We start from the raw sequence: 26054 nt of genomic DNA on the forward strand, positions 1-26054 counted from the left end.
TTTGTGGGAAAAAAAAAGGACGCCAATTTTGTTTGGGAGCCACGTCACCACGACCGCGCAATTGTCAGTTAAAGCGACGCAGTGCCGAATCGCAAAAAGTGCTCTGGTCAGAAAGGGGGGTAAATTCTTCCGGGGGCTGAAGTGGTTGACTGGTAATTGCGTGACCATGCAACGCTGTACGCAAAACGAAATTTATATCATTTTTTTTTTCACAAATAGAGCTTTCTTTTGGTGGTATTTTATCACCACTGGGGTTTTTTATTTGTTATTTTATAAAAAAAAAAAATGCGAAAGATTTAAAAAAAAAACTAAAAAAAAACAATATTTTCTACTTTCGGTTATAAAACATATCCAATAAAAAAAAAAAAATGTGTTCATAAATTTAGGCAAAAATACATTCTGTCTTTGTGAAAGTCGGTAATTTTTTTTTTTTTACAAAATCTTCCGTATTATTTTGTTTATATCACAAAAGAATAAAAAAAATAAAAAAAACAGTGGTGATCAAATACCACCAAAAGAAAAAAAAAAATGTGTGAAAAAATTATATAAATTTCAGTGTTGCGCGACCACGCAAATACCAGTTAAAGTAATGCAGTGCTGAATAGCAAATAATGGCCTGGTCATGAAGGGGGGTAAAATCTTGCGTAGCCGAAGTGGTTAAGTTAAAACATTTTTTTCCATCTTTTGTAAACAATTTAGGAAAGCTTCATTGTCATTTTCTTTCAAGATCAAATAAATATTATTTAAATATGTGGTAGCGGGGGCCCATAGGCCTACTTTGCCTATTTAAAGAGGAGGGCCAGTTTAAAAAAAAATAAAAAATTTAAAAGTCAGCAGCTGCAAACACTGTAGCTGCTGACTTTTAATAAGCCGACTTACCTGTCCAGGGCGCCCGCGATGTCAGCCGCCCGAGGCTGATCCGTCCCTCCTCTCTCGGGTCCCGGCGCCGCCAATTTAACTAAGGGAAACAGGCAGTGGAGCCTTACGGCTTCACTGCCTCGTTTCCTACTGCGCATGCACGAGTCGCGCAGCGCTTTGTGAATGGGGCGCGCTGCGTTCTGGGACAACACAGTTCCCAGAACACACAGCGTGCCCCATTACCCAGAAGACGCCGCACGGAGGAGAGAAGACCGAAGATCACCGGTGGAGGAGGAAGAGGCAGATTAGGACGATGTGCCTAGCAACAGGCATTTCTGGTAAGTAAAAAAAAAAAATTTTTTTTCATTTTTTTTTTTCTGATTTATTTTCTAAATTTTAATGTATTTTTGTTTTTCAGGGTGGCCCTCCACTTTAGGCTCGGTTCACACAGGACGCGGCACGACTTGCAGCGCCGCGACCTGCCGCGACCTCAGCGGCGACTTGCAAAATGACTTCTGTATAGAAGTCAATGCAAGTCGCCCGAAGTCATGCCAAAAGTAGTGCAGGAACCTTTTTTCTAAGTCGGAGCGACTTGAGTCACTCCTATTAGAACGGTTCCGTAGTACAGAATGGGGGGCGACTTGTCAGGCGGCGAAGTCGCCTGGACAAGTCGCGCCTGTGTGAACCGAGCCTAAGTTGATACGTTTTTCCATCTTTTGTAAACAATTTAGGAGAGCTTCATTGTCATTTTCTTTCAAGATCAAATCGATATTATTTAAAGCGGAGGTCCACCCTAAAATGGACCTTCCGCTCATTGGAACCCTCCCCCCCTCCGGTGCCACAATTGGCACCTTTCAGGGGGGAGGAGGGGTGCAGGTACCTGTACAGTACAGGTATCTGCACCCACTTCCGGCATAGATATCTGCAGAATCTACGCCCCTTTCCGCAGAATCTACTCCCCTTTCCGCAGAATCTACTCCCCTTTCCGCAGGTCCCCCCGCTGTCTGCTGGGAAACACACGGATCCCAGAGACAGCGGGGACCATCCTTATTGAGCAGCGCGACTCGCGCTTGCGCAGTAGGGAACCGGGAAATGAAGCCGCAAGGCTCCACTTCCTGATTCCCATATCCAAGATGGCGGCGGCAGCACCCGAGAAACGATCTACAGATCGGCTTCGGGTGCCGACTTTGCGGGCGCGCTGGGCGGGTAAGTGTCACTATTTTAAAAGTCAGCAGCTGCAGTATTTGTAGCTGCTGGCTTTTAAAAAAAAAACAAAAAACGGCGGAACTCCCGCTTTAAATACGTGGTAGCGGGGGCCCATAGGCCAGCGCCTACTTTGCCTATTTAATAACCCGGGATAGCAAGAGAAATGGCGTGGCTCACTTCCAGTGTAACAAATGCTAAACTGTAGCTATCCATGTTTTCTGGGTCTCTACAAGCAAATTTCATATTAGGTTTTCTCCATCTTCAAACAGGCCCATAAAAATGTTCTCCCGCAGTCATAAACACTTTTTTTTCACAGTTCATGGAAAAAAAAAATAATGTAATAAATAAACACAAACAAAAACAGCGAAGCCTTCCAAAGTGCGAAGGTCTCTTGTTATGATTCGGTTATAGCCAACTGAACTGGCTCGTTTTCCTGGGTAACACAACATTGACGGACAAGTCTTCCTGTTCTGCCATGGAGTCTACGGGGAGATAGCCGAGCATATTCATGGCCCCCTTGCATACATTTTGGATCTTCTTGACTTTTTCGAAGGATAGAATGTTCCTCCAGGCTTGAGACACGTTGGCGGCGTTGCGCGACGTTATCACGAAGGCTTCCTTTTGGTTCGAGGGGCTTTTGCCATGCGTGATGTTGTGGATCCATTTCTCGAGCTTGTTGGTCAGCCTCAAATGAGCGAATTCATACATCTGCTTGATTTCCTTCAAGGGGTCACGGACCACGTCTTCGTACCTGACCAGCATGTATCGATCTTTAAGGAAGCTGGGAGCCTTATAGGTGGCGGTTTCGTATATTTGCACGTGACTTCGGCAGATCTCCTGGATGACCTCATATTTGCTGTCGTCTATTTTGGATCCGTTAGTGCTGAGCACGATCCCGTTGTCTCTGATTAAAGACTTCTTGGCCGATTCCCTGGATTTGGCCACAGCCCTTGGATCCCGGACCAAATGAATTATTTTTAAGTTCAACGAAGGATCGGTGAGAAGAGGATAGAGAACCTTCAAGTCAAAGAAGCGGACCTCCTTTATAACGACGTGGCTGTACATGCCACATACTTGTCTGATGTTGTCAAACGGGTATTTCCCACATACTGTCTTACAAGCCAACTCGTTTGTGATCTGGTCACGTGAAAAGAACTTGCACGCTGGTTCCGTGCATAACGCCCTGCTGGTGGCCCACTGGAACAGGCTGGATACATTGCGCGGCTTTGGCATATAGGCTTCGAACACCGACATGTCGCACAGGAAGACGGACCGCACCAAGTCTCGGACCGCCATGTGGAGAACCTTAGCGCTGTTCTGAAACATGGACACCCACACGTGCCAAGCGGGTTCCATCAAGTAGAACACATCTGGATGTTGGCTGAAGATCTGGCCAACAAAGGAAGAACCTGACCTCCAAGAGGAGAGAATGAGTAGATGGACCTTCTCACTGGGCTCCGCTCTCTGTAGAGATATATTTTGCCTGGAGTACAAGACGAGGAGGAAAACTGTCTGAAGCAATAAGAGTCCGGTAGCCAATGAGCCATTAAATCGGAACCTGACCATGGCTGCCAACGGTGCTGCCAAGAAAGATAAATGAAGACAGTTATTGCAGAAACAGTATAAAACAGCCATATAAGCAAGATGATGTTAATTAGATAAAATAGCAAAACAAAAAACAAAAGATAATGAGAACAACAAACAAAAGTATATAAAAAGGGCACTGTGGGGGCTGAGGGACACTGCAGTCTACTATAGAAGGTTGGAGGTGGCACTATAGAAGCTGGGTGGCACTGAGGGAGATGGGGAGGCAGTGAGGGACGTTGTTAGAGGTTGAGGGCAATGTGGACAGCTGGAGGCTCTGGAGTAGCCTTGTGGACACTGAAGGGGGCTAGGTAGCACTGTTTGAGGTTGGGGGCCACTGTGTGAGATTGGGGGCATTGTGGGGGCTGAGGGACACTGCGGCCCACTATGAACTGTTGGTGAGGCACTATGGGAGGCAATATGGAAGGTTGGGTGAGACACCATTAGAGGTTGGGGACACTATGGGGGGGGGGGCATTGCAGGAGCTGGGTGGCACTGTGGGAGTTTGGAGAGCACTGTGGGAGGTTGGGGGCCTCTGTGGGATGTTGGAGAGCACTGTGGGAGGTTGGGGGCCACTGTGGGATGTTGGAGAGCACTGTGGGAGGCTGGGGGCCACTGTGGGATGTTGGAGAGCACTGTGGGAGGCTGGGGGCCACTGTGGGATGTTGGAGAGCACTGTGGGAGGCTGGGGGCCACTGTGGGATGTTGGAGAGCACTGTGGGAGGCTGGGGGCCACTGTGGGATGTTGGAGAGCACTATGGGAGGCTGGGGGCCACTGTGGGATGTTGGAGAGCACTGTGGGAGGCTGGGGGCCACTGTGGGATGTTGGAGAGCACTGTGGGAGGCTTGGGGCCACTGTGGGATGTTGGAGAGCACTGTGGGAGGCTGGGGGCCACTGTGGGAGGCTGGGGGCCACTGTGGGATGTTGGAGAGCACTGTGGGACACATCTGGATGTGGGACACATCTGTGGGATGTTGGAGAGCACTATGGGAGGCTGTGGGCCACTGTTGGATGTTGGAGAGCACTGTGGGAGGTTGGGGCCACTGTTGGATGTTGGAGAGCACTGTGGGATGTTGGGGGCCACTGTTGGATGTTGGAGAGCACTGTGGGATGTTGGGGGCCACTGTTGGATGTTGGAGAGCACTGTGGGACACATCTGTGGGATGTTGGAGAGCACTATGGGAGGCTGTGGGCCACTGTTGGATGTTGGAGAGCACTGTGGGAGGTTGGGGGCCACTGTTGGATGTTGGAGAGCACTGTGGGATGTTGGGGGCCACTGTTGGATGTTGGAGAGCACTGTGGGATGTTGGGGGCCACTGTTGGATGTTGGAGAGCACTGTGGGACGCATCTGGATGTGGGACACATCTGTGGGATGTTGGAGAGCACTATGGGAGGCTGTGGGCCATAGTTGGATGTTGGAGAGCACTGTGGGAGGTTGGGGCCACTGTTGGATGTTGGAGAGCACTGTGGGATGTTGGGGGCCACTGTTGGATGTTGGAGAGCACTGTGGGATGTTGGGGGCCACTGTTGGATGTTGGAGAGCACTGTGGGATGTTGGGGGCCACTGTTGGATGTTGGAGAGCACTGTGGGACACATCTGGATGTGGGACACATCTGTGGGATGTTGGAGAGCACTGTAGGAGGCTGGGGCCACTGTGGGATGTTGGAGAGCACTGTGGGATGCTGGGGGCCACTGTTGGATGTTGGAGAGCACTGTGGGACACATCTGGATGTGGGACACATCTGTGGGATGTTGGAGAGCACTGTAGGAGGCTGGAGAATACTGTAGGAGGTCGGGAGCACTGAAGAACACTGCGGCCCACTATGGAATGTTGAAGGGCACTATGGTTGCTCGGAGGATTTGTGGGAGGTTGGGGGATCTGCCGCTAGTTGAAGGTTTGGTAGGTCTAGTAGAAGGGAGGCCACGGCCTAGCAGTAGGCCACGGCATGTTGATTGAGAATCGCTGGTTTAGAAATTAGGCCTTTGCTGTTTTGCAAAAGAAGCAGATTACACCTTCACCGAGACCTAAAAAGACCTCCATTGTGTTATAGTAATGTTGTATTACAATGATATTTGGGACATAAGCCCATCTACTTCAGCTTGTTCTTTTCTGGTTATTCTTCACCCCTCGGTGCCACCTGATAATCTATTGCTAGTTTACACAAAGAACAAGATGCGATCCTCAGAATGTGCTCTTTGTGTGTAGACGTCTTCTCAAATATGGGAGAAAACTATGTGACATTCAATAGCGACATGCTTCGCATTCTTCAAGCAATCCAGATGTAGTTCTGCACTTCTGTCACAAGATGGCGACGCTCAGCCATTAAACTAGAGAAGAGCAAACGGCACAGGTGACAAGGTACAAGACCTTTAAAGGACAATGACAACTTTTTTTTTTTTTATGATTTTATTTGGAGAGAATGGGGAAGGGTTGGCGTGTCTGGTGGGTTTTGACGTCTTTGAGGTGATCCCGCCTCAGTGACGTCAGTGACACCTGGACTGAAAATAAAAGACTGGGGTGGGGGGGTCACAGGGACCTTACAAAGGTTCCAATATAGAGTTCCACATAACACAATGTCTGCCTCTCTGTTATATAAGTGTCTTCTAGCGTCGTGACCTGCACATTTTTTACATTTTTTTGTTGAATTTGATTTGTTTCAACCTAACCAGGCATGTACTGGCCATAGGGACTATAGGGAGTTTCCCGGTGGACCGATGGCTCAGTGGGCCGGTTTCAGTGACAGCCAGTGGCATCGTTGGGGGGGGGACTTTTGGGGCTATAGCCCCGAGTCAGTCCAGGAGTCCCCAACCACAGGGTCCCGGCCCACTACCTGCCCTCTTTCTGGTGACCCTGATGTAAGGAGGGGCTCTCTGTGGACCCAGATGCAGGGGGGGGGGGGCTCTGTGGGGACCCGGATGTAAGGGGTTGGCTCACTAGGGACCCTGATGTAATGCAGATGATCTCTGGGGACTCTGATGTAAGAGGGGCTCTCTGGGGACCCTGATGTAAGGGGAAGGCTATATGGGGACCCTGCTGTAAGTGGGGGGCTCTCTGGGGACCCTGATGTAAGGGGAAGGCTATATGGGGACCCTGATGTAAGGGGAGGCTATCTGGGGACCCTGATGTAAGTGGGGGGGGCTCTCTGGGGACCCTGATGTAAGGAGGGGCTCTCTGGGACCCTGATGTAAGGGGGGCTTCTCTAGGGGCTTTTTTGCGCAATTGCGTACAGTTTATATACTGTGTTTGCAAAATTAAAGTGGACCGGTCTAGATGAAGTCCAGGGCCAAATTTTTTGTCCCAGTCCAGCCCTGAACCTAACTATGTACACTATAGCAGCTATTATACAAATACAAAATATATAAAACAAATTAAAATTGTTTCAAAGATTTCTTTATCTTTATTATTACTATTTCTTTATCATTACTATTTCTTTATCTTTATTTTTATTGTTATTCTTATGTTTTTTTAATTTTTCATATTTTTACTTCTAGCATCCTTTTCCTTTATTAATAATAATAATTTTTGATTGAATTTTAGGTATGGAGTGTGTAGAAGGGAAAGATATTTTCTATGCGATTATTGGGTTTGACCTATGCGCGTGGATCCAATTTATGCCGCTCTCTGGTTGGATCTATGCGCATGGATCACTCCCTATTCCCCATATATATTCATTTATTTTTCCTCTCACCAAGAGAAGTATTATATCCATGGGCTAGTGTAGAGTAATTTCCTCTAAATAATCCTTTTTCATCCATTTACACATTTTTGATGACTATTAACATACATAAGATAGACATAAGACACTGAATTTGCATATGTTTTCTGCGTCAATCCCTTTAGAGGATTGGTTGTAGCCTAATTCACAATTGGGTCGCTTTGCTCTTTTATGCATTGTGAGGCGGTGTGCGGTCCATGTATTGTCAATCTTACACTTGCGCCACACCAACACACATATGCAACATTTTAATGTTGTTTTCTTTTTGATTTTGAACATTTTACACATCCGAGGGATATAATTTTTACCTAAGATGTTTAACAAACCAAATGATAAGCGGATCTGTTATATTTTCAATACTGGACAGACTGCGCTTGTCTTAGGGCTATTTGCCATCATCTTTAATGGCGCATGTCGACTGAGTCTTGCATCTCAGAACGAGGCTTGGTACTCACCATTAGCTTTATTAGGCGGAGCGTCACTGCGCTGCCCGTTCCCCATTGACAACGTCAGGTATGACGAAACGCGTCTGGGAAGGCACGCAGTGACGCCACCACGTTGTAGGAGAGGAGGACGGGCTCCTGTTTGCCGGCCGGCTTTTTACATTGTTCCTATATGCTGTGTTTTATCTACTTACTTGTAAGTGCATTACTTTTACTTTTATTAAACTGTTCCTACGTTATTACGCTATGTCAGTTCCTTTCTTTTCTGTGGACCTCTGAGTTCCTTATTTGAGACCACGGAACAGATTACTATCTATGAAGTACCGGTATGAGATGGAGTGCTGACCCACTGAAGGAAGGTTAACTTGGATGTGATCTACCGACCATATATAAACGCTCCATTTTATATATTTTCCGGTAAGCGCATTCACTATATGGTGACGGGCACTTCATGCGCTTTTGGAAAGTGTTGAACCACTGTGGTGCTGCTATTTAAGAACACTAACGTCCAGTATCTGGATTCACCTATGAACTTTTCTTTGATTGGACTTTTGTCTGTGTCATTTTTTAGGCACTTTCGTTATTTTTACACACTTGAGGTGTTTTGTTAATTGTACTAATTATTCACTTATTGAGCATTCACATTTTTTATTATTATTATTATAATTGTATCAATTATTCACTCATTAAGTATTCACATTTTTTGTTATTATTTCTTTTTTGGGTATTAATTAGAGGGTTGGCGCAGCTTTTTATTTCTGTATTACTGCTGAGTGCCATATCGCATTTATTGCTGCTGCCTATATTGCTAGTTTGTTTGTTTTTCACTATTTTTCCCAGCGCGGTTTATTTTTTCCTAATAAAACAAATTATGCAAAGATAAAAAGATAAAAAAAAAAAACTCAGCATTAACAAATATCTAGAAATATTCAAGGCAATCGTAAGGCATTCAGTGGGCTATAAACATTGCTATAAACATTGCACACATAAAAAGTAAGCTACGTCAAAGTCCATGCCATAGTCCATAAATCAGTGTATGGTGCCGTTTCCCATCAGAATTTTACAACAGGAAACGTTCCTTTCATGAATACCGTCACCAACCCACTTCAGGAGCACCGCTTTGGCGAAGCAACCAGCGCAATAAAGATAAGCCAGATATCTCCCCCAGGATATGGAGCACCGTCCAAAGGTTACCAAAGATCGCTCCTGGAACGGCTCAGCTCATTGGGTGCAACATAGAAAAACACAAGACAACACAAGAAACACCAGAGGACGAGGAAACCGGCCCCGGAGCGGTCCACCACCGTTGCAACCCTACTTCCCACCCCACAGACAGGAACGGTTGGAACCCGCCTGCGTGGGAAAAAAAACATTCAGCCCAACCCGAATTTCCAAAGATAATGCACGAAGAGGGTGCAGAGAAGGGTGTAGGGTCCAGCAAAAAAAAAAAAAGATGCAGGGAAATAGACTGAGTGGCATTTATAATTTGACCAAAATTAAGCTAACGCAATATCACTAATATTTTAAATGCAGGATTGAAATGTACATCTAAAAAGCCCATTAATATGTTTAACGTTTATACAGACATTCAGAAATATGTCAGAAAACTGAACATAAAAAAAATACTATCGAATAATTTTGACCTTAGGAAGAGGAAAGGTGTAGATACAGAGGGCATTGATAGAGATTTACAGAATAGATCTCTTTTTAACCCACCTCAACCCTCAAATCACCAAGTTGAGGTCTTTAAGCACTTGCTTACTGGGCACTTAAAGTGGTTGTAAACCCTTCCAAACAACTTGGACCTATAGGTAAGCCTAGATTAAGGCTTACCTGTAGGTCCAAGCAATATCTCCTAAACCTATATGGTTTAGGAGATATTTGCCCGAAAATGGGCACCGCTGTCTACGGCGCATGCGCCGTAGACAGCGGCGCGCAGGCACACTAAATGCGGCAAATCCAAGAATGGATTTGCCTAATTTGTCGACTCCCGTGCACATGCGCGGGAGTGACGTCATTGCGGCTTCGCCGTATGGCAGCGGCGGAGCTGCGAGACGCCACCAGCAACATGGATGCGGCGGACTACAGGGGACAGCGGCGACTTCGCTGGCTCCTGTGTCAGGTAAGTGACACATAATGAGCTACTATGCGATGCGATGCGATGCGATGCATAGTAGTCCATTATGCTTTACCTTTGCAGGGAAAAAAAGAGGAAGTAAACCCATCAGGGTTTACTTCCTCTTTAAACCCCCCTCAGTCCCAGACCAATTTTCAGCTTTCAGCGCTGATGCACTTTGAATGACAATTACGCGGTCATACAACACTGTACCCAAATGAAATTTTTATCATTTTTTTCCCACAAATAGAGCTTTCTTTTGGTGGTATTTAGTTACAGCTCGGAGTTTTATTTTTTGCTAAACAAACAAAAAAAGATGCAAAAAAAAAAAAATCATGTTTTAATAGTTTGTTATAAAATTTTGCAAACGGGTCATTTTTCTCCTTCATTGAAGTGCGCTGATTAGGCGGCACTGATGGGCTGCATTGGTGGGCACTGATGGGCTGCATTGGTGGGCACTGATAGGCTGCATTGGTGGGCACTGATAGGCTGCACTGGTGGGCACTGATAGGCATAGTTAAGGCGGCACTAATAGGCACAGATAAGGCGGCACCGATGGGCACAGATAAGGCGGCACTGATGGGCAAAGATGGGCACAGATAAGATGGCACGGATGGGTGGCACGGATGGGTGGCACGGATGGGCACTGATAGGTACCACTGATAGATGGGACTGATGGGCACTGATAGGTGGCACTGATAGGTGGCTCTGATAGGTGGCACTGCTGGGCACTGATGGGCGGCACTGCTGGGCACTGATGGGCGGCACTGCTGGGCACTGATGGGCGGCACTGGGGTGCAGCCCCTTTGAGGCAGATTGTGGGCACTGTGGGTGGCACTGTGGGTGGCACTGCTGGGTGACACTGTGGGCACTGCTGGGTGGCACTGTGGGCACTGCTGGGTGGCACTATGGGCACTGCTGGGTGGTACTGACGGGGGGCACTTACTTTTTATTAGGGTGGCACTGCAGGGGGCAGGTGGGCACTGGCAGGGGGCAGGTGGGCGCTTGCATTGCTGGCCGTGATTGGGACTGATGTCCCGATCACGGCCGCCGGTGATTGGCCTTTTTTTTTTCTCCTCGCGCTGTCAGCGCGAGGAGGAATACTAGCCGATTACCGGCTCCGTTACATCACCTGATCAGCTGTCATTGGCTGACAGCTGATCACGTGATAAGGGGTCGGGATCGACCCCTTGCACGGATCAGTGATCAGGCGAGTCTCATGGACTCGCCGATCAGGGGGCGCGCAGGCCGCTCGTACACGGGACTACGTCAATAGACGTAGTCCCGGAAAAGGAGATCCGCGCTGTAGCCGTCATTTGGCTATAGCGCGGATCTCAAGTGGTTAAGCAGTTGGTGCTTAAAGAGGAAGTAAAACCTGATGGGGATTACTCCCTCTTTGTCTCTCTGCAAAGGTAAAGCATAATGGGTTACTATGCATCACATCGCATCACATCGCATCGCATAGTAGCCCATTATTTTTTCTTTTTATTGAAAAGCCTATGGCGTGCAAAACACACCCAAAAACTTCCACCCGGTGCCAAAAAAAAGGGCACACACATCAAGAGTGAACACAAAAGCGCGGAAGGGGTGTACCACTGTCCTCCACAAGGAAGGACCTTACCCTGATCCCCCGGGGCGTTAGGCTCCATAAGGGGACTGAGGTACCAATACATGGCCCATTGCCCTTTCTCCGGAAGGTCTGCCGAAACAGACCCACCCAGGTACTCGGGTAGGGGCTCCCCCGAAGGGAGACCCCCAGAGAGAGAGAGGGCGAACCAAGCCAGAAGGCCTATGTCCACCCTCCCACAAGACTTTCAGGGTTGGCCCGAGGACCGACACCCTACTCGCCACACGTGCCATGACAAACATACGTGACACAACACACAAAGATAAAAAAAAAGAAAAATAAAGTGGGGAAGGGATAGTGAAGAGGAGAGTGAAAAGGTGGCCATTGTGTAACACAATGACCAGGCCCATTATGTGTCACTTACCTGACACAGGAGCCAGCGATGTCACCGCTGTCCCCTGTAGCACGGAGCATCCATCTTCTTCCGGGTATCGCCGCTCCGGCCACTCACAGCGATGACGTCACTCCTGCGCATGTGCACGGGAGCCGCCACTAACGGCATATCGCCGCTAGCAACGGCATGCCCAGTGCGCCCGGCGCATGAGCCGTAGACAGAGGTGCCTGTGTTTTTGTAAATATCTCCTAAACCGTGTAGGTTTAGGAGATATTTCTTGGAGCTACAGGTAAGCCTTCATCTAGGCTTACCTGTAGGTCAAAGTGATTTGTAAGGGTTTACAACCACTTTAAACCCTTTCATGACTAAGCCTATTTCTGACATTTGGTGTTTTCAAGTTAAAATCCGTATTGTTTGCTAGAAAATTACTTAGAACCCCCCCAAAACATTATATTTGTATATATTTTAGCAGATGATCTAGAGAATAAAATGGCGACTGTTGCAATATTTTATGTCGGTATTTGTGCACCTGTGTTTTAAACGCAACTTTTTGGGAAATGGGACACTTTCATGAATTTGGAAAAAAAAAAAAAACAGTAAAGTTATCCCAATTTTTTTGTATAATGTGAAAGATGATGTTACGCCGAGTAAATAGATGCCAAACATGTCACGATTTATAGTTGCACGCACTCGTGGAATGGAGACAAACTTTGGTACCTAAAAATCTCAATAGGCGACGCTTTAAATTTTTTTTTTTCCAGTTACCAGGTTAGAGTTACAGAGGAGGTTTAATGCTAGAATTATTGCTCTCGCTCTGACGATCGCGGCAATACTTCACATGTGTGATTTGAACACCGTTTACATATGCGGGCGCGACTTCCGTATGTGTTTTCTTTGCCCGAGCTCAAGGTGACTGGGGCGCTTTGAAATATTATTTAGTTTTATATTATTAAATTGTGTTTTTAAAAGAAAAATTAGATTACTTTTATTGCTGTCACAAGGAATGTAAACAACCCTTGTGACAGTAATAGGTGGTGACAGGTACTCTTTATGGAGGGATGGGGGGGGGGGTCTAAAAGACCTCCAATCCCTTCTTTGCACTTCAAAGTATTCAGATCGGCGAAAACAGCGATTCTTAATACTGTATATTTTTTTACAATCTGGCGCCATTGGCAGCCGAGTAAGCCGGAAGTGACGTAGTGACGGCGCTTCTGTGTTTACATCCAGGAGACTTGAATGAAGCCGTTTCCGGCTTCGTTCCAGTCTGTCGCCTAGCCGCCGGAAGCGGCAGATGTTCGATCGGGGCTTCCGGTGGGACGGGAGGCCCGGGAGGAACGGTGGAAGGCGGCGGAGGGGGGGGGGACGTCCCCTCCCGCTCTTCCGGGATAACAGCCGAGCGGCTTTTAGCCGCAACGGTTATTAAACCTGGAAAGCCGATCGCCCTCTCTAAACAACAGTACCGGGATGATGCCTGCAGCTGTGGGCATCAAACCGGTATAACCCCCGAAAACCGAGTACGCACATCCGCGTACGCTTGGCGGGAATGGGTTAAAGACCTGAAAGGATTATCCCCTAAAAAGGGTCAAGATCCTAAGCACATCCAGGAGGAAGTGAACCCCAGGTTTGTTTTCTTTTTTTTTTTAATAATATCATGCAACAATGTTTATAGATGTCCCCAGCATTAAAACGTTACAAAAAACGAGGATCGCAAATAACTTTTTTTTACTTTTAGAAAATATATCTTCTTCCGGGAATCGGCTGCGCCATCTTTACTGCTGATTTCCGGCTCTAGTGTGAACGTCATTTCCGCCCCTTCCTTTCATTTCCCATCTAAATCCTGCGCATGCGCGATGGCGTGTAACCAGGAAGGTGAGGAGGAGGAGGGCACACTATCACGAGGCTTCCTTTCTGTGCCGCTTTCAGTGGGAGGAAATAACCCGGTGTCTTGTCAAATAACGTCCTCCATCGGATAGTGTCCACAGCAACACAGATTCCGAAAATAGCCGAGGATGAACGGCGCCTGCGCCGTGAGTCCAGGTTCTATCCCCACTATCCAAGTGGACATAGAGTAGGAATAAAAAAGAGCCGAGCGCAGCGAGGCCGAGCCCGAAGCGTGGCGAGCGAAGCTCGCCCACGAGGGGCCCTCTAAAATTCACAACCCTATGTCCGCTTGGATGGTGGGGCTACCACCTCCACTCACGGCGCAGGCGCCGTTCAGCTTCAGAGATTTTCCGAAGCTTCGTCTGCTCCGTACTGCGCATGCGCAGTATGGAGCGGACACTATTTCATGGCCAGACACTATACGCCAGAACACCAGCATGCGGAGTATATAGATACAGCTCACATGGCATGCCGTTAACGAAAGTAAGACTGCGCATGCGCCGATGACGCCATTAAACATTCCTGGATGGATTCTGAAGAAGCTGTAACAGTGAGTGAGAATTTACAGCCAGTCATCAGCAGCTTTATCTATATAGATTAGAATGAGCAAAAGTGAAACTGGAGGGTTTACAACCACTTTAAAGCACTAGAGAGCAGAAAGAATGTCCTTATTTGCTCTGCTGATAAGAGGGGGTGGGGTGGTGATATTGGAAAAACATTTTACCATTCCCAATTAGTGTCTATGCTCTGGGTTGATAACACATATTTACACCTGAATAAGGATCCAACTAACTGTAAAGCCTTGTACGCACCAGCAAAACCGCGCAATTTAGTTCCGAAGTGCGTTGGCCCAAACTTGTCTTGCATACACACAGCCACACAATTGTTGGCCAACAAATACGAATGTAGTGATGTAGTGCGTTGTTTTCAGCTCTTTGGCGCCACCCTTTGGGCTCCTTCTGCTAATTTTGTTTTAGTAGAAGTTTGGTGAGTGTTGATTCACGCTTTTCGGTTCGCCTTTTTTCATCTCGTGCTTTTTAGTTCATTTCTGAATGGCCGTTCGTCAACCAGACATGTTGCGGAATCGGAGGAGATAACGTGTTATTTATTATTGGCCTTGGAGTTGTTGCTTTGACATTTTTTTTTTTTTTTTTGCTTGAATAATAATGATTTGGTTTGGTATATTTTCTATATTTTTGGATACATAGAATGCTCTTTTTGGTGAAGTTCTATTGGCAGATATCATGTCTAATTTTATTTGTTTTCTTTTTTTAATGTACAATAAAAAATATTGTGTATAATAATACTTGGCTTTGTGTTTTACTTCAAATGACAGTTTGAGAGTCGGCAGTTACATAAAAAAAAAAATACAATGTAACATTAACAAGAGATACCAACATAGTTGTATCTTTGATCTTAAAAACTACGGGATAATGGTGTTGTGGTAACATAATAATAATATTATTATTATTCTTGATATAATATATAATATAATATAATAATATTATTCTTGATATCACTAGAAAATAAAAGCCTTTGAAAATGAATTTGCAATAACTCCATCAGTATCACCAGCAAAGCAGCTTCATTATTATCCCATTAAAGAAGAAGAGAATGGTGCGCTGCATTTCCAGACTTCATAATTTGCCGCGTCACGAATGTTAATTCTCCGTTACGAATGCCAGTTTACAAGACCGAGCGCTTCCGGCTCCTCCTTGTTTCCAATCATGCGTGTTTGTACTTTGGACTTTCGTCAGACGGACTTGTGTACACACGATCGGAAAATCCGACAGCAGACATTCGTCTGTGGAAAATTTATAGACCTGCCTTCCAACATTTGTCCACGAAAAGCTGGCCAACAATTGTCTGATGGAGCGTACACACGGTCGGATTTTCCGCCAACAGCCTGTCATCATTTCCCGTCGGAAAATCCGTTTGCTTGTACGAGGCTTTACAGGACGGACCTTTTCAATTTGGTCGATTACAGCTATATGAGTGTCTTAACCAAAAAAGAAAGGGTCTATTTGTGCCCTAGTTTCAGTCGTATTCCTATAGTATACTGTTTACCAAAAATCCACAGTGAAAAGATCCAGTGAACCCACTGGCAAGACCAGGGCCGTCTTTAAGGCAGGACAAAAGGGGCAGCTGCCCTGGGCCCTGTCATTTTTGTGGGGCCCAAAGCAGCTGCCTCATACTTGCTAATTATCCCAGTTTAAATTCCCTTGTCCCTTGAAGTTTTAGTCCCGTGCTGTGCCCTGATATCTCAGTGTGAAGTGCTGCTACTAATGCTGCCCAGCTCTGCCCTATTGCTGTGTACAGATGACTCACCTGCAGACCCTGTGTTCACATAGAAATAACTATCATTCATATGCAAATAGCAGCAACATTCATATGTAAATAGCTTCATCTGACGGCATAGATATGTAAATAAAGGTGGCATTCATATGTATATCATGTCCCCTGCAGTGAGGAGATGATAGGCTGTAACCTCTTGCAACCAATCAGTGAGCAGTGTTACTGTACACTAATCTCTAGCAACCAATCAACAAGCAGAAATCATGTAGTGTAACATCCAGCGACTAATCAGTGAGCTGTAATGTGTGCAGTAGCCTCTAGCAACCAGTCAGTAAGGGATAATGATACACTGTAACCTCTGGCAACCAATCGCAATAGCTGCCTGATCTGATACAGTAAACTGATTTTAAGTCTAGCTGCGATTTATTGTATGTCTCAGAGAAGGTGGAGAGCGAAATTGTATGGTGGGGGGGGGGGGGGCAAGAAAACATTTGCCCACGGTCCAATCAATATTAACGATAGCCCTGGGCAAGACCCATCGTAAACGGGATAGATTCTGAAACATCCAGGATTGGTCAATATCTTGATAATTATTTACAGATGAGTGTAGTGTGTACAAAGGCCTACCTCAAATACACTACCAACTTCTTAGCCCCTGTACACACGGTCGGAGATTTTGGCAACCAAATCCGTTGGATTTTGTCCGTTGGATCTTGTCCGAAACTGTTGCATACACACGGTCGGACAAAGTTGGCGAAAAATCTGATCTTTCAGAACGTGATGACGTAATTTCGTTACAATGGGACTACATTCAGGCTAGTAGCCAATAGCTTTGATGTAGGAATTTGATCTGAGCATGCGTGGCACTTGGTTCGATCAAAATTCTCTACACATGATCGGAGTATGTCTGATCGAACCAGTTGGTCGGGAAATATTTCCAACATGTTGGAAAATTGGGTCCGAAGGATATTCCAACGGAATCAATCCAATGCATACCACACACAGTCGGATTATCCGATGACACGGTCCGAAAGGACACATTCCGATGGATTCTCCGACCGTGTGTACAAGGGCTTAGTGTTGTTAAAAGAGGTGGTCATCCCTACTAATGCTGAGATATTTTTGGTAACAGCTGATGCTTCATCGCTATACACAATCATCCAGCATGATGATGCATTATTAGCTCCTAATTTGGGCTTTTTTTCAAAAGGGATGACTTATCTTCCATCCCAAAAAAAGTTTCTAAGGATGGTGTTAGCTTTTTTGTCTGATGCACAATTTCTTTTGGTACAATGGTAAATTTCATAGCCAAAAGAGGGGAGTGGCAATAGGTGCGAAATTCAAGCCTAGCCTTGCCAATTTATTCATGAGCGAGTGGGAGGATAAGTGGATTTTTGGCAATAGGAAGAAGGAACTCATCTTTTACCAGCGGTATATAGATGATCTGTTCTTCATCTGGCAGGGATCGGAAATCTTAATTGATTGAGTTTTCCGATTGGTTGAATGCTAATACTATTAATATTGGATTGGAATTCAACTGGAATAATAAGCAGATCAATTATTTGGATGTCACTGTTATGAAGAGTGGAATCGTCTCCTCACTAAAGCTTTTTTTTTTCAAGCCAATGATCGGAACAGTTACATCCCTGTACAAAGTGGTCGCCGCCCCTTGTGGTTACGTAATACTCCAAAGGGTCAGTTCATGCGGATTCACGGGAACTGCTCTTTGGATGCTGATTATGCCGTTCAAGCACAACAGATTAGAGCTGCACGATTCTGGCCAAAATGAGAATCACAATTTATTTATTTTTTCTTAGCATAAAGATCACAATTCTCACGGCGTAAAATCTTTCACATTATGCAAAAAAAATTGGGCTAACTTTACTAGTTCGTTTTTTTTTTTTAAATTCGTAAACCACTTCAGACCTGGAAGGATTTACCCCCTTCCTGACCAGAGCACTTTTTTGCGATTCGGCACTGCGTCGCTTTAACTGAGAATTGCGCGGTTGTGCGGCGTGGCTCCCAAACAAAATTTACGTCCTTTTTTTCCCACAAATAGAGCTTTCTTTTGGTGGTATTTGATCACCTCTGCGGTTTTTATTTTTTGCGCTATAAACAAAAAGAGAGACAATTTTGAAAAAAACACATTATTTCTTACTTTTGCTATTATAAATATCCCCCAAAAATATCTAAAAAAACATTTTTTTCCTCAGTTTAGCCGATACGTATTTTTCTACATATTTTTGATAAAAAAAAAATCGCAATAAGCGATTATTGATTGGTTTGCGCAAAAGTTATAGCGTCTACAAAATAGGGGATAGTTTTATGGCATTTTATTAATAATTTTTTTTTTTTTACTAGCAATGGCGGCGATCAGCGATTTTTATCGTGACTGCAACATTATGGCGGACACATCGGACACTTTTGACACATTTTTGAGACCATTGGCATTAATACAGCGATCAATGCTATAAAATTGCATTGATTACTGTAAAAATGTCACTGGCAGTGAAGGGTTTAACCACTAGGGGGCGGGGAGGGGTTAAAGGGATTGTAAAGTTAAAAATTTTTTTTTTTAAATAACAAATATGTTATACTTACCTCCACTGTGCAGCTCATGCACAGAGTGGCCCTGAACCTGCTCTTCTGGGGTCCCTTGGCGGCTGTCTCTGCTTCATCCTACAGGTACTTCTCACGTTCATGCAAGCTCCCTCGCATGGTGAGAAGCACCTGCGGGCGCGCTCCTGTGATACAGCTGGCGGCTATCAGTGGATGTGATTGACAGCAGCGCGAGCCAATGGCTGCGCTGCTTTCCATCCATCTACTCCAGACAATCAGCGGCCAGGCTGAGTGGTGAAGAGGTAGTCGGGGATGAGTGCGGGACATTCGAGGGGTGAGGTAAGTAAAACGGGGGGCTCGGGCGCAGCCACTGTCAGATGTTTTTTCACCTTAATGCATAGAATGCATTAAGGTGAAAAAACATTTACCTTTACAACCCCTTTAAGTGTGTCCTAGAGGCGTGTTTCTAACTGTCTGGGGGATGGGCTTTGTGTGACATGACACTGATCGCTGCTCCCGATGACAGGGAGCAGACGATCAGTGTCCTGTCACTAGGCAGAACGGGGAGATGCTGTTTACATCGGCATCTCGCCGTTCTTCAGCTCTGTGACACGATTGCGTGTATCCCTGCAGCGATCGAGTCTGCGGTTCCCGCGGGCACGGTCGCGGAGCTCGCGGCAGGGGCTCATGGTGGGAAATTCAAAGTAACGTCCGGGTACATTACTTTGCCCAGCCGCGCCATTCTGCTGACGTATATTTGCTGACAGCGGTCAGCAAGTGGTTAAAGTAATTTTTTCCCAAAAAATTGCATTTGAAAGACTGCTTCGCAAATACAGTGTGACATAAAATATTGCAACAACCACCATTTCATTCTCTAGGGTCTCTACTAAAGAAAATATATATATATATAATGTTTGGGGGTTCTAAGTAATGTCTTGCAATTTCTATATAAAAAAAAAAAAAAAAAAAAAAAAACTTGAAAACAACAACTGTCAGAAAAAGATTTAGTGTTTAAGTGGTTAAACGTTCCTAATTTACATACAGAAATCTATTCCTTTGATGTAAAAGACAAATTGATACAATGTTTAGACTTAACATTCCACTGATGGAATGTTTTAAAACTTGGCAGACTGCCCAGACTTTTGAGGGCTGAGAGCAGAGAGAAAATTCTCTGCATACCAAAGATCAGGAAGATCAGGAAGCCCTTTGTTAAGATCGCAACGGGAAAAAAATCACGATAGCGATTCTTGACGATTAATCGTGCAGCTCTACAGCAGATAAAGAATCGGTTTGTAGAAAAAGGGATATAATGCCGAAGATTTGGATGAGCTGATCCATGAAGAAGTTTGCTGTACAAAGAAAGGTCTCAGGGTGAGAAACATGAATGGGGTTTCATAAGCAGTTTTCATGGACAATATAGGGATACAGGGGTTCCCCGACTCACGAACGCCCGACTTACGAACCACTCCTACTTACTAAGAGGGAGCTGCGGGGACCCTCTGCCATTCTGAGCATGAGCAGCCAGACGGAGCCTCAGAAAATGTCAGAAATGTCTGTAATTTTCCGTACTTGCGTTGAACGGCATTTGACGAAACATCGGAACTGTCCGTGATTGTCGTTCTGCGAATACGCGGCCAGACGGTGCCTTGGAAATGTCTGTAATTTGCCACGCATGCGCTGAACGTCATTCGACAGAACATCGGAAATGTCCGTGATTGTCGTTCTGCGCATGCGCGGCTGACTTAAAAAACATTTCCGGATTACAAACAAGAGGAAAGTCCCTAACGGGTTCGTAACCCGGGGACCCCCTGTATTGAATCCAACTTCAAGAGACATTGGGATATTCTTAGAATGGGATGGGATGATTTAAACAAAAAAAAAAAAATAGCGAAATTTTGAAAAAAACGCATTCTTTTTTGCTTTTTGCTATAATAAATATCCCCCAAAAATCTATTTCAGGTTAGTTTAGGTTGATACGTATTCTTCTACATATTTTTGGTAAATAAGCGTTTATTGATTGCTTAGCGCAAAAGTTATAGCGTCCACAAAATAGGGGATAGATTTATGGCATTTTTTTTTTTTAGATATTTTTTTTTTTACTAGTAATGGCGGCGATCAGCGATTCTTAACATTATGGCGGACACGTCGGACAATTTTGGCGAGATTTTGGGACCATTCACATTTACACATCGATCAGTGCGATTAAAATTGTATTGATTACTGTATAAATGTAACTGGCAGTGAAGGGGTTAACACTAAGTGGCGCTGTAGGGGTTAAGTGTGTCCTAGGGATGTGTTCTAACTGTAGGGGGGGGGGGATGGGCTATCTGTAACACATCACTAATCATAGCTCCTGATTACAGGGAGCAGAGATCAGTGACACTGTCACTAGGGCAGAACGGGGAGATGCTTGTTTACATTGGCATCTCCTCGTTCTTCCTCTCCGTGAGACGATTGCGGGTATCCCCGCGGACATCGAGTCCGCGGGATCCGCGACCCGACTCACGGAGCTCCCGGGTGGCACCCACGCGCAATGCAATGGTGGAAAATTCAAAGGGACGTACAGGTATGCCCATTTGCCCAGCCGTGCCATTCTGCCAATGTATATTGGCGTGCGCCAGTCGGGAACCGGTTAAGACCCTGAAATTGATGCATTTTGCAGACGTTTCTGGGTTTATATTGCAGTATTTTTTATATATTTATATATCTTTTTATATTTTGATGTGTTTCAGGTACATGTTGATAGATTCTTAAGTAACATTGCTATAGTATTGATATGATATTAATGCTGACATAGTGTTTATATCGCATTATGTCATATATATGTATATTATGTCATGTCCAGCAGGTGCTTCTATCACCTTATAGCATCTATTGTATCTATATCAGTTACAATATCATTCATAGCTGTGTATGTCCTAGGGCAGCCTTTCTCAACCTTTTCACCACAGAGGAACCCTTGAAATAGTTCTTCAGTCTCGGGGAACCCCTGCTAAAAATTAGAAATCTACAACTCATGATACATTAGTGTGATGGTCAGTGGGAAGAACGGTCCTTACACTTGTGGTCAGTGGGAAGAATGCCCCTTACACTTGTGGTCATTGGGAAGAATGGTCCTCACACTTGTGGTCATTGGGAAGAATGGTCCTCACACTTGTGGTCATTGGGAAGAATGGTCCTTACACTTGTGGTCATTGGGAAGAACGGTCCTTACACTTGTGGTCATTGGGAAGAATGGTCCTCACACTTGTGGTCATTGGGAAGAATGGTCCTTACACTTGTGGTCATTGGGAAGAATGGTCCTTACACTTGTGGTCATTGGGAAGAATGGTCCTTACACTTGTGGTCATTGGGAAGAATGGTCCTTACACTTGTGGTCATTGGGAAGAATGGTCCTTACACTTGTGGTCATTGGGAAGAATGGTCCTTACACTTGTGGTCATTGGGAAGAATGGTCCTTACACTTGTGGTCATTGGGAAGAATGGTCCTTACACTTGTGGTCATTGGGAAGAATGGTCCTTACACTTGTGGTCATTGGGAAGAATGGTCCTTACACTTGTGGTCATTGGGAAGAATGGTCCTTACACTTGTGGTCATTGGGAAGAATGGTCCTCACACTTGTGGTCAGTGGGAAGAATGGTCCTTATACTTGTGGTCATTGGGAAGAATGGTCCTTACACTTGTGGTCATTGGGAAGAACGGTCCTTACACTCGTGGTCATTGGGAAGAACGGTCCTTACACTTGTGGTCATTGGGAAGAACGGTCCTTACACTTGTGGTCATTGGGAAGAATGGTCCTTACACTTGTGGTCATTGGGAAGAACGGTCCTTACACTTGTGGTCATTGGGAAGAACGGTCCTTACACTTGTGGTCATTGGGAAGAATGGTCCTTACACTCGTGGTCATTGGGAAGAACGGTCCTTACACTTGTGGTCATTGGGAAGAACGGTCCTTACACTTGTGGTCAGTGGGAAGAATAGTCCTTATACTTGTGGTCATTGGGAAGAATGGTCCTTACACTTGTGGTCATTGGGAAGAACGGTCCTTACACTTGTGGTCATTGGGAAGAATGGTCCTTACACTTGTGGTCATTGGGAAGAATGGTCCTACACTTGTGGTCATTGGGAAGAATGGTCCTTACACTTGTGGTCATTGGGAAGAACGGTCCTTACACTCGTGGTCATTGGGAAGAACGGTCCTTACACTTGTGGTCATTGGGAAGAACGGTCCTTACACTTGTGGTCATTGGGAAGAATGGTCCTTACACTTGTGGTCATTGGGAAGAATGGTCCTCACACTTGTGGTCATTGGGAAGAATGGTCCTACACTTGTGGTCATTGGGAAGAATGGTCCTTACACTTGTGGTCATTGGGAAGAACGGTCCTTACACTCGTGGTCATTGGGAAGAACGGTCCTTACACTTGTGGTCATTGGGAAGAACGGTCCTTACACTTGTGGTCATTGGGAAGAATGGTCCTTACACTTGTGGTCAGTGGGAAGAATAGTCCTTATACTTGTGGTCATTGGGAAGAATGGTCCTTACACTTGTGGTCAGTGGGAAGAATGGTCCTTACACTTGTGGTCATTGGGAAGAATGGTCCTTACACTTGTGGTCATTGGGAAGAATGGTCCTTACACTTGTGGTCAGTGGGAAGAATGGTCCTTACACTTGTGGTCAGTGGGAAGAATGGTCCTTACACTTGTGGTCAGTGGGAAGAACGGTCCTTACACTTGTGGTCAGTGGGAAGAACGGTCCTTACACTTGTGGTCACTTGGAAGAATTACCTTCTTACAGAGAGCTAAAAACATCAATGGTGTGAGTGGGAACTTATCTGAAAGGCAGAAATTGCCCAATGCTGAAGGAACCCCTAGCAACCTCTGGAGGAACCCTGGTTGAGGATCGCTGTCCTAGGGCATTGGTGTTAGACCAGGGTTTTGCGAGTCATATGAAGCATGACTTATGGTATAATGATCACACTGCGTACGAGTTTACGTACGCATGTTGATCTAGTTTGGGCGTTGCCGGCAGCAGTGATGCTCATGACGCGCCTTGTTGCTTGCAGGGTTAATCACCCGCCCTCTTCCGGTGTTTATTGGACGAGCCGTTCCCGCGTGGCCCACGCCCTCCGACGAAGACGTGATGACGAAACGCGTCAGAGCTCCTTTGTCGATCACAGTGTAGGTCTCGCCGTGGTCAGCGTGGTCGAGGAATTCCAGGAAGTGGTGAGAAGACGTTACGCTGGGTTGCGCAGGCTAAACTTTTGACACTCTGTTTTTATTTATTCCTCCTGTAAGCATAATATGTATGTGGGGTTTGTGTTTCTAAATAAATGACAGTATCACGCTATGCTGAGCATTTCCTCATGATTTTCTATGTTGCACCCAATGAGCTGAGCCATTCCAGGAGTGATCTTTGGTAACCTTTGGACAGTGTTCCATGCCTTTGGGGAGATATCAGGCTTATCTTTATTGCGGTGAGTGCATCACCAAAGGGGTGCTCCTGAGCTGGGTTGGTGACGGTATTCAGGAAAGGAACATTTCCTGTTGGAAATTTATGATGGGAAACGACACCATACACTGATTTATGGACTATTGCATGGACTGTCACGTAGCTCAATTTTTATGTGTGCAATGTTTATAGCCCACTGAATGCCTTACTATCGCACTGAATATTTCTAGATATTTGTTAGCCCTTTTAATGCTGAGTTTTTTTATCTTTGCATAATTTGTTTTATATACTATGTAACAATTGTACATGACCGCTTGAGTGTGAAAAACATTGCGTTTAGAGGGCTGTCTTTAGGGCAGGGCAAAAGGGGCAGCTGCCCCGGGCCCGGTCATTGTTGTGGGGCCCAAAGCCGTTGCCTCCCCCCCCTTGAGCCTACACTGCCTGAAAATAGTTGACAAGTGGATTCGGGAGGGCCCAAGAAAATGTTTACCCAGGGTCCAATCAATATTAAAGACGGCGAGTACTCCCCACAATGTTCTGGCCCATTCTTCAACTAAGAACACCCTCCTACTTGCATGCCTGAGCTAAGGGCAGATGGGTCCCAGGAAGCAAATGCATACATAAAACATCTGCCCTTACTCAAGATGGCTATGCCGAGCAGACTCCTGGGATGTATGACATCATTTTGGTCTAGTCCAGAAACCAGGAAGTAACAGAAGAAATTTGCACAACATGAATGTACATTCAGTCTCACAGGACAAACAGCTTTGCCGCCCCTGTAATATACACTGTGTTACCAAAAGTATTGGGACACATGACCTTTAATGGCATCCCAGTCTTAGTCCGTAGGGTTCAAAATTGAGTTGGCTCCGCCCTTTGCAGCTATAACAGCTTCAACTCTTTTGGGAAGGCTGTCCACAAGGTTTAGGAGTGTGTCTATGGGAATGTTTAACCATTCTTCCGGAAGCCCATTTGTGAGGTCATGTGCTGATGTTGGACAAGAAGGCCTGGCTCGCTGTCTCCGCTCTTATTCATCTCAAAGGTGCTCTGTCAGGTTGAGGTCAGGACCAGGCCAGTCAAGTTCCTCCACCCCAAACTCGCTCATCCATGTCTCTGGATGCTTGCTGGACTTTCTTGGGCATCCTAAAGCCTTCTTCACATCAATTGAACCTCTCTCTCCTTGAACATCTTGATGATCTGATAAATGGTTGATTTAGGTGCAATCTTAGTAGCAGCAATATCCTTGCCTGTGAATCTCTTTTTGTGCAAAGCAATGATGCCTGCACGCGATTCCTTGCAGGTAACCATGGTTAACAGAGGAAGAACAATGATTTCAAGCACCACCCTCCTTTTAAAGCCTCCAGTCTGTTATTCTAACTCAATCAGCATTACAGAGTGATTTCCAGCCTCGTCCTCGTCAACACTGACACCTGTGTTAACGAGAGAATCACTGACATGATGTCAGCTGGTCCTTTTGTGGCCGGGCTGAGATGCAGTGGAAATGTTTTTTTTTATGGTATTACCGTCTTGCTGCCAGATTAATACACTTTACTAACCGATCCATGACTGCTTCCCCTCTCTTCCAATCTCTTCACTGGCTTCCACTACCCCATTGTATAAAATACAAACTACTAACCAAAACATACAAGGCCATCAAAACTCATCTGCAGATATCACCCAAACCATCCTCTCCGCTCCCCCCAGGGTCTTCTGGGTCTCTAGCTCCCTTGTCCCTTGCTCACTTCCAGGACTTCTCCAGAGCCTCTCCTGTCCTCTGGAACTCCCTACCCCACTATGTCTGGTCAGCTCCTGCCCCACCTCCACCTAAGAACTGTACTTAAGTCCCCTCCATCAGATCACCCCCCTCCCTTTAGAATGTAAGCTCCATGAGCATGGCACTCCTATTCCTTCTGTATTGAACTGTATTGTAAATTGCGCTGTCCCCCTTTTTATTGTAAAGCGATGCGTAAACTGTTGGCGC

General features: G+C 45.6%; 1 protein-coding gene across 1 annotated transcript in view; it reads right to left on the minus strand.

Moving 5' to 3' along the window:
- Positions 1–435: 435 nt before the first annotated feature.
- Positions 436–26054, minus strand: part of LOC143927314 (carbohydrate sulfotransferase 5-like) — a 52633-nt gene continuing 27014 nt past the window's right edge. Inside the window, exon 2 of the mRNA XM_077451323.1 lies at positions 436–3644. Coding sequence (XP_077307449.1) covers positions 2470–3630 — 1161 coding nt within the window. The 5' untranslated portion in view covers positions 3631–3644 and the 3' untranslated portion in view covers positions 436–2469. The remainder of the gene's footprint in view (positions 3645–26054) is intronic.

Source organism: Lithobates pipiens, unplaced genomic scaffold (assembly GCF_037356315.1).
Source record: "Lithobates pipiens isolate NorthernLeopardFrog02 unplaced genomic scaffold, aLitPip1_a1.2 Scaffold_10, whole genome shotgun sequence".
Classification (NCBI taxonomy): Eukaryota; Metazoa; Chordata; class Amphibia; order Anura; family Ranidae; genus Lithobates; species Lithobates pipiens.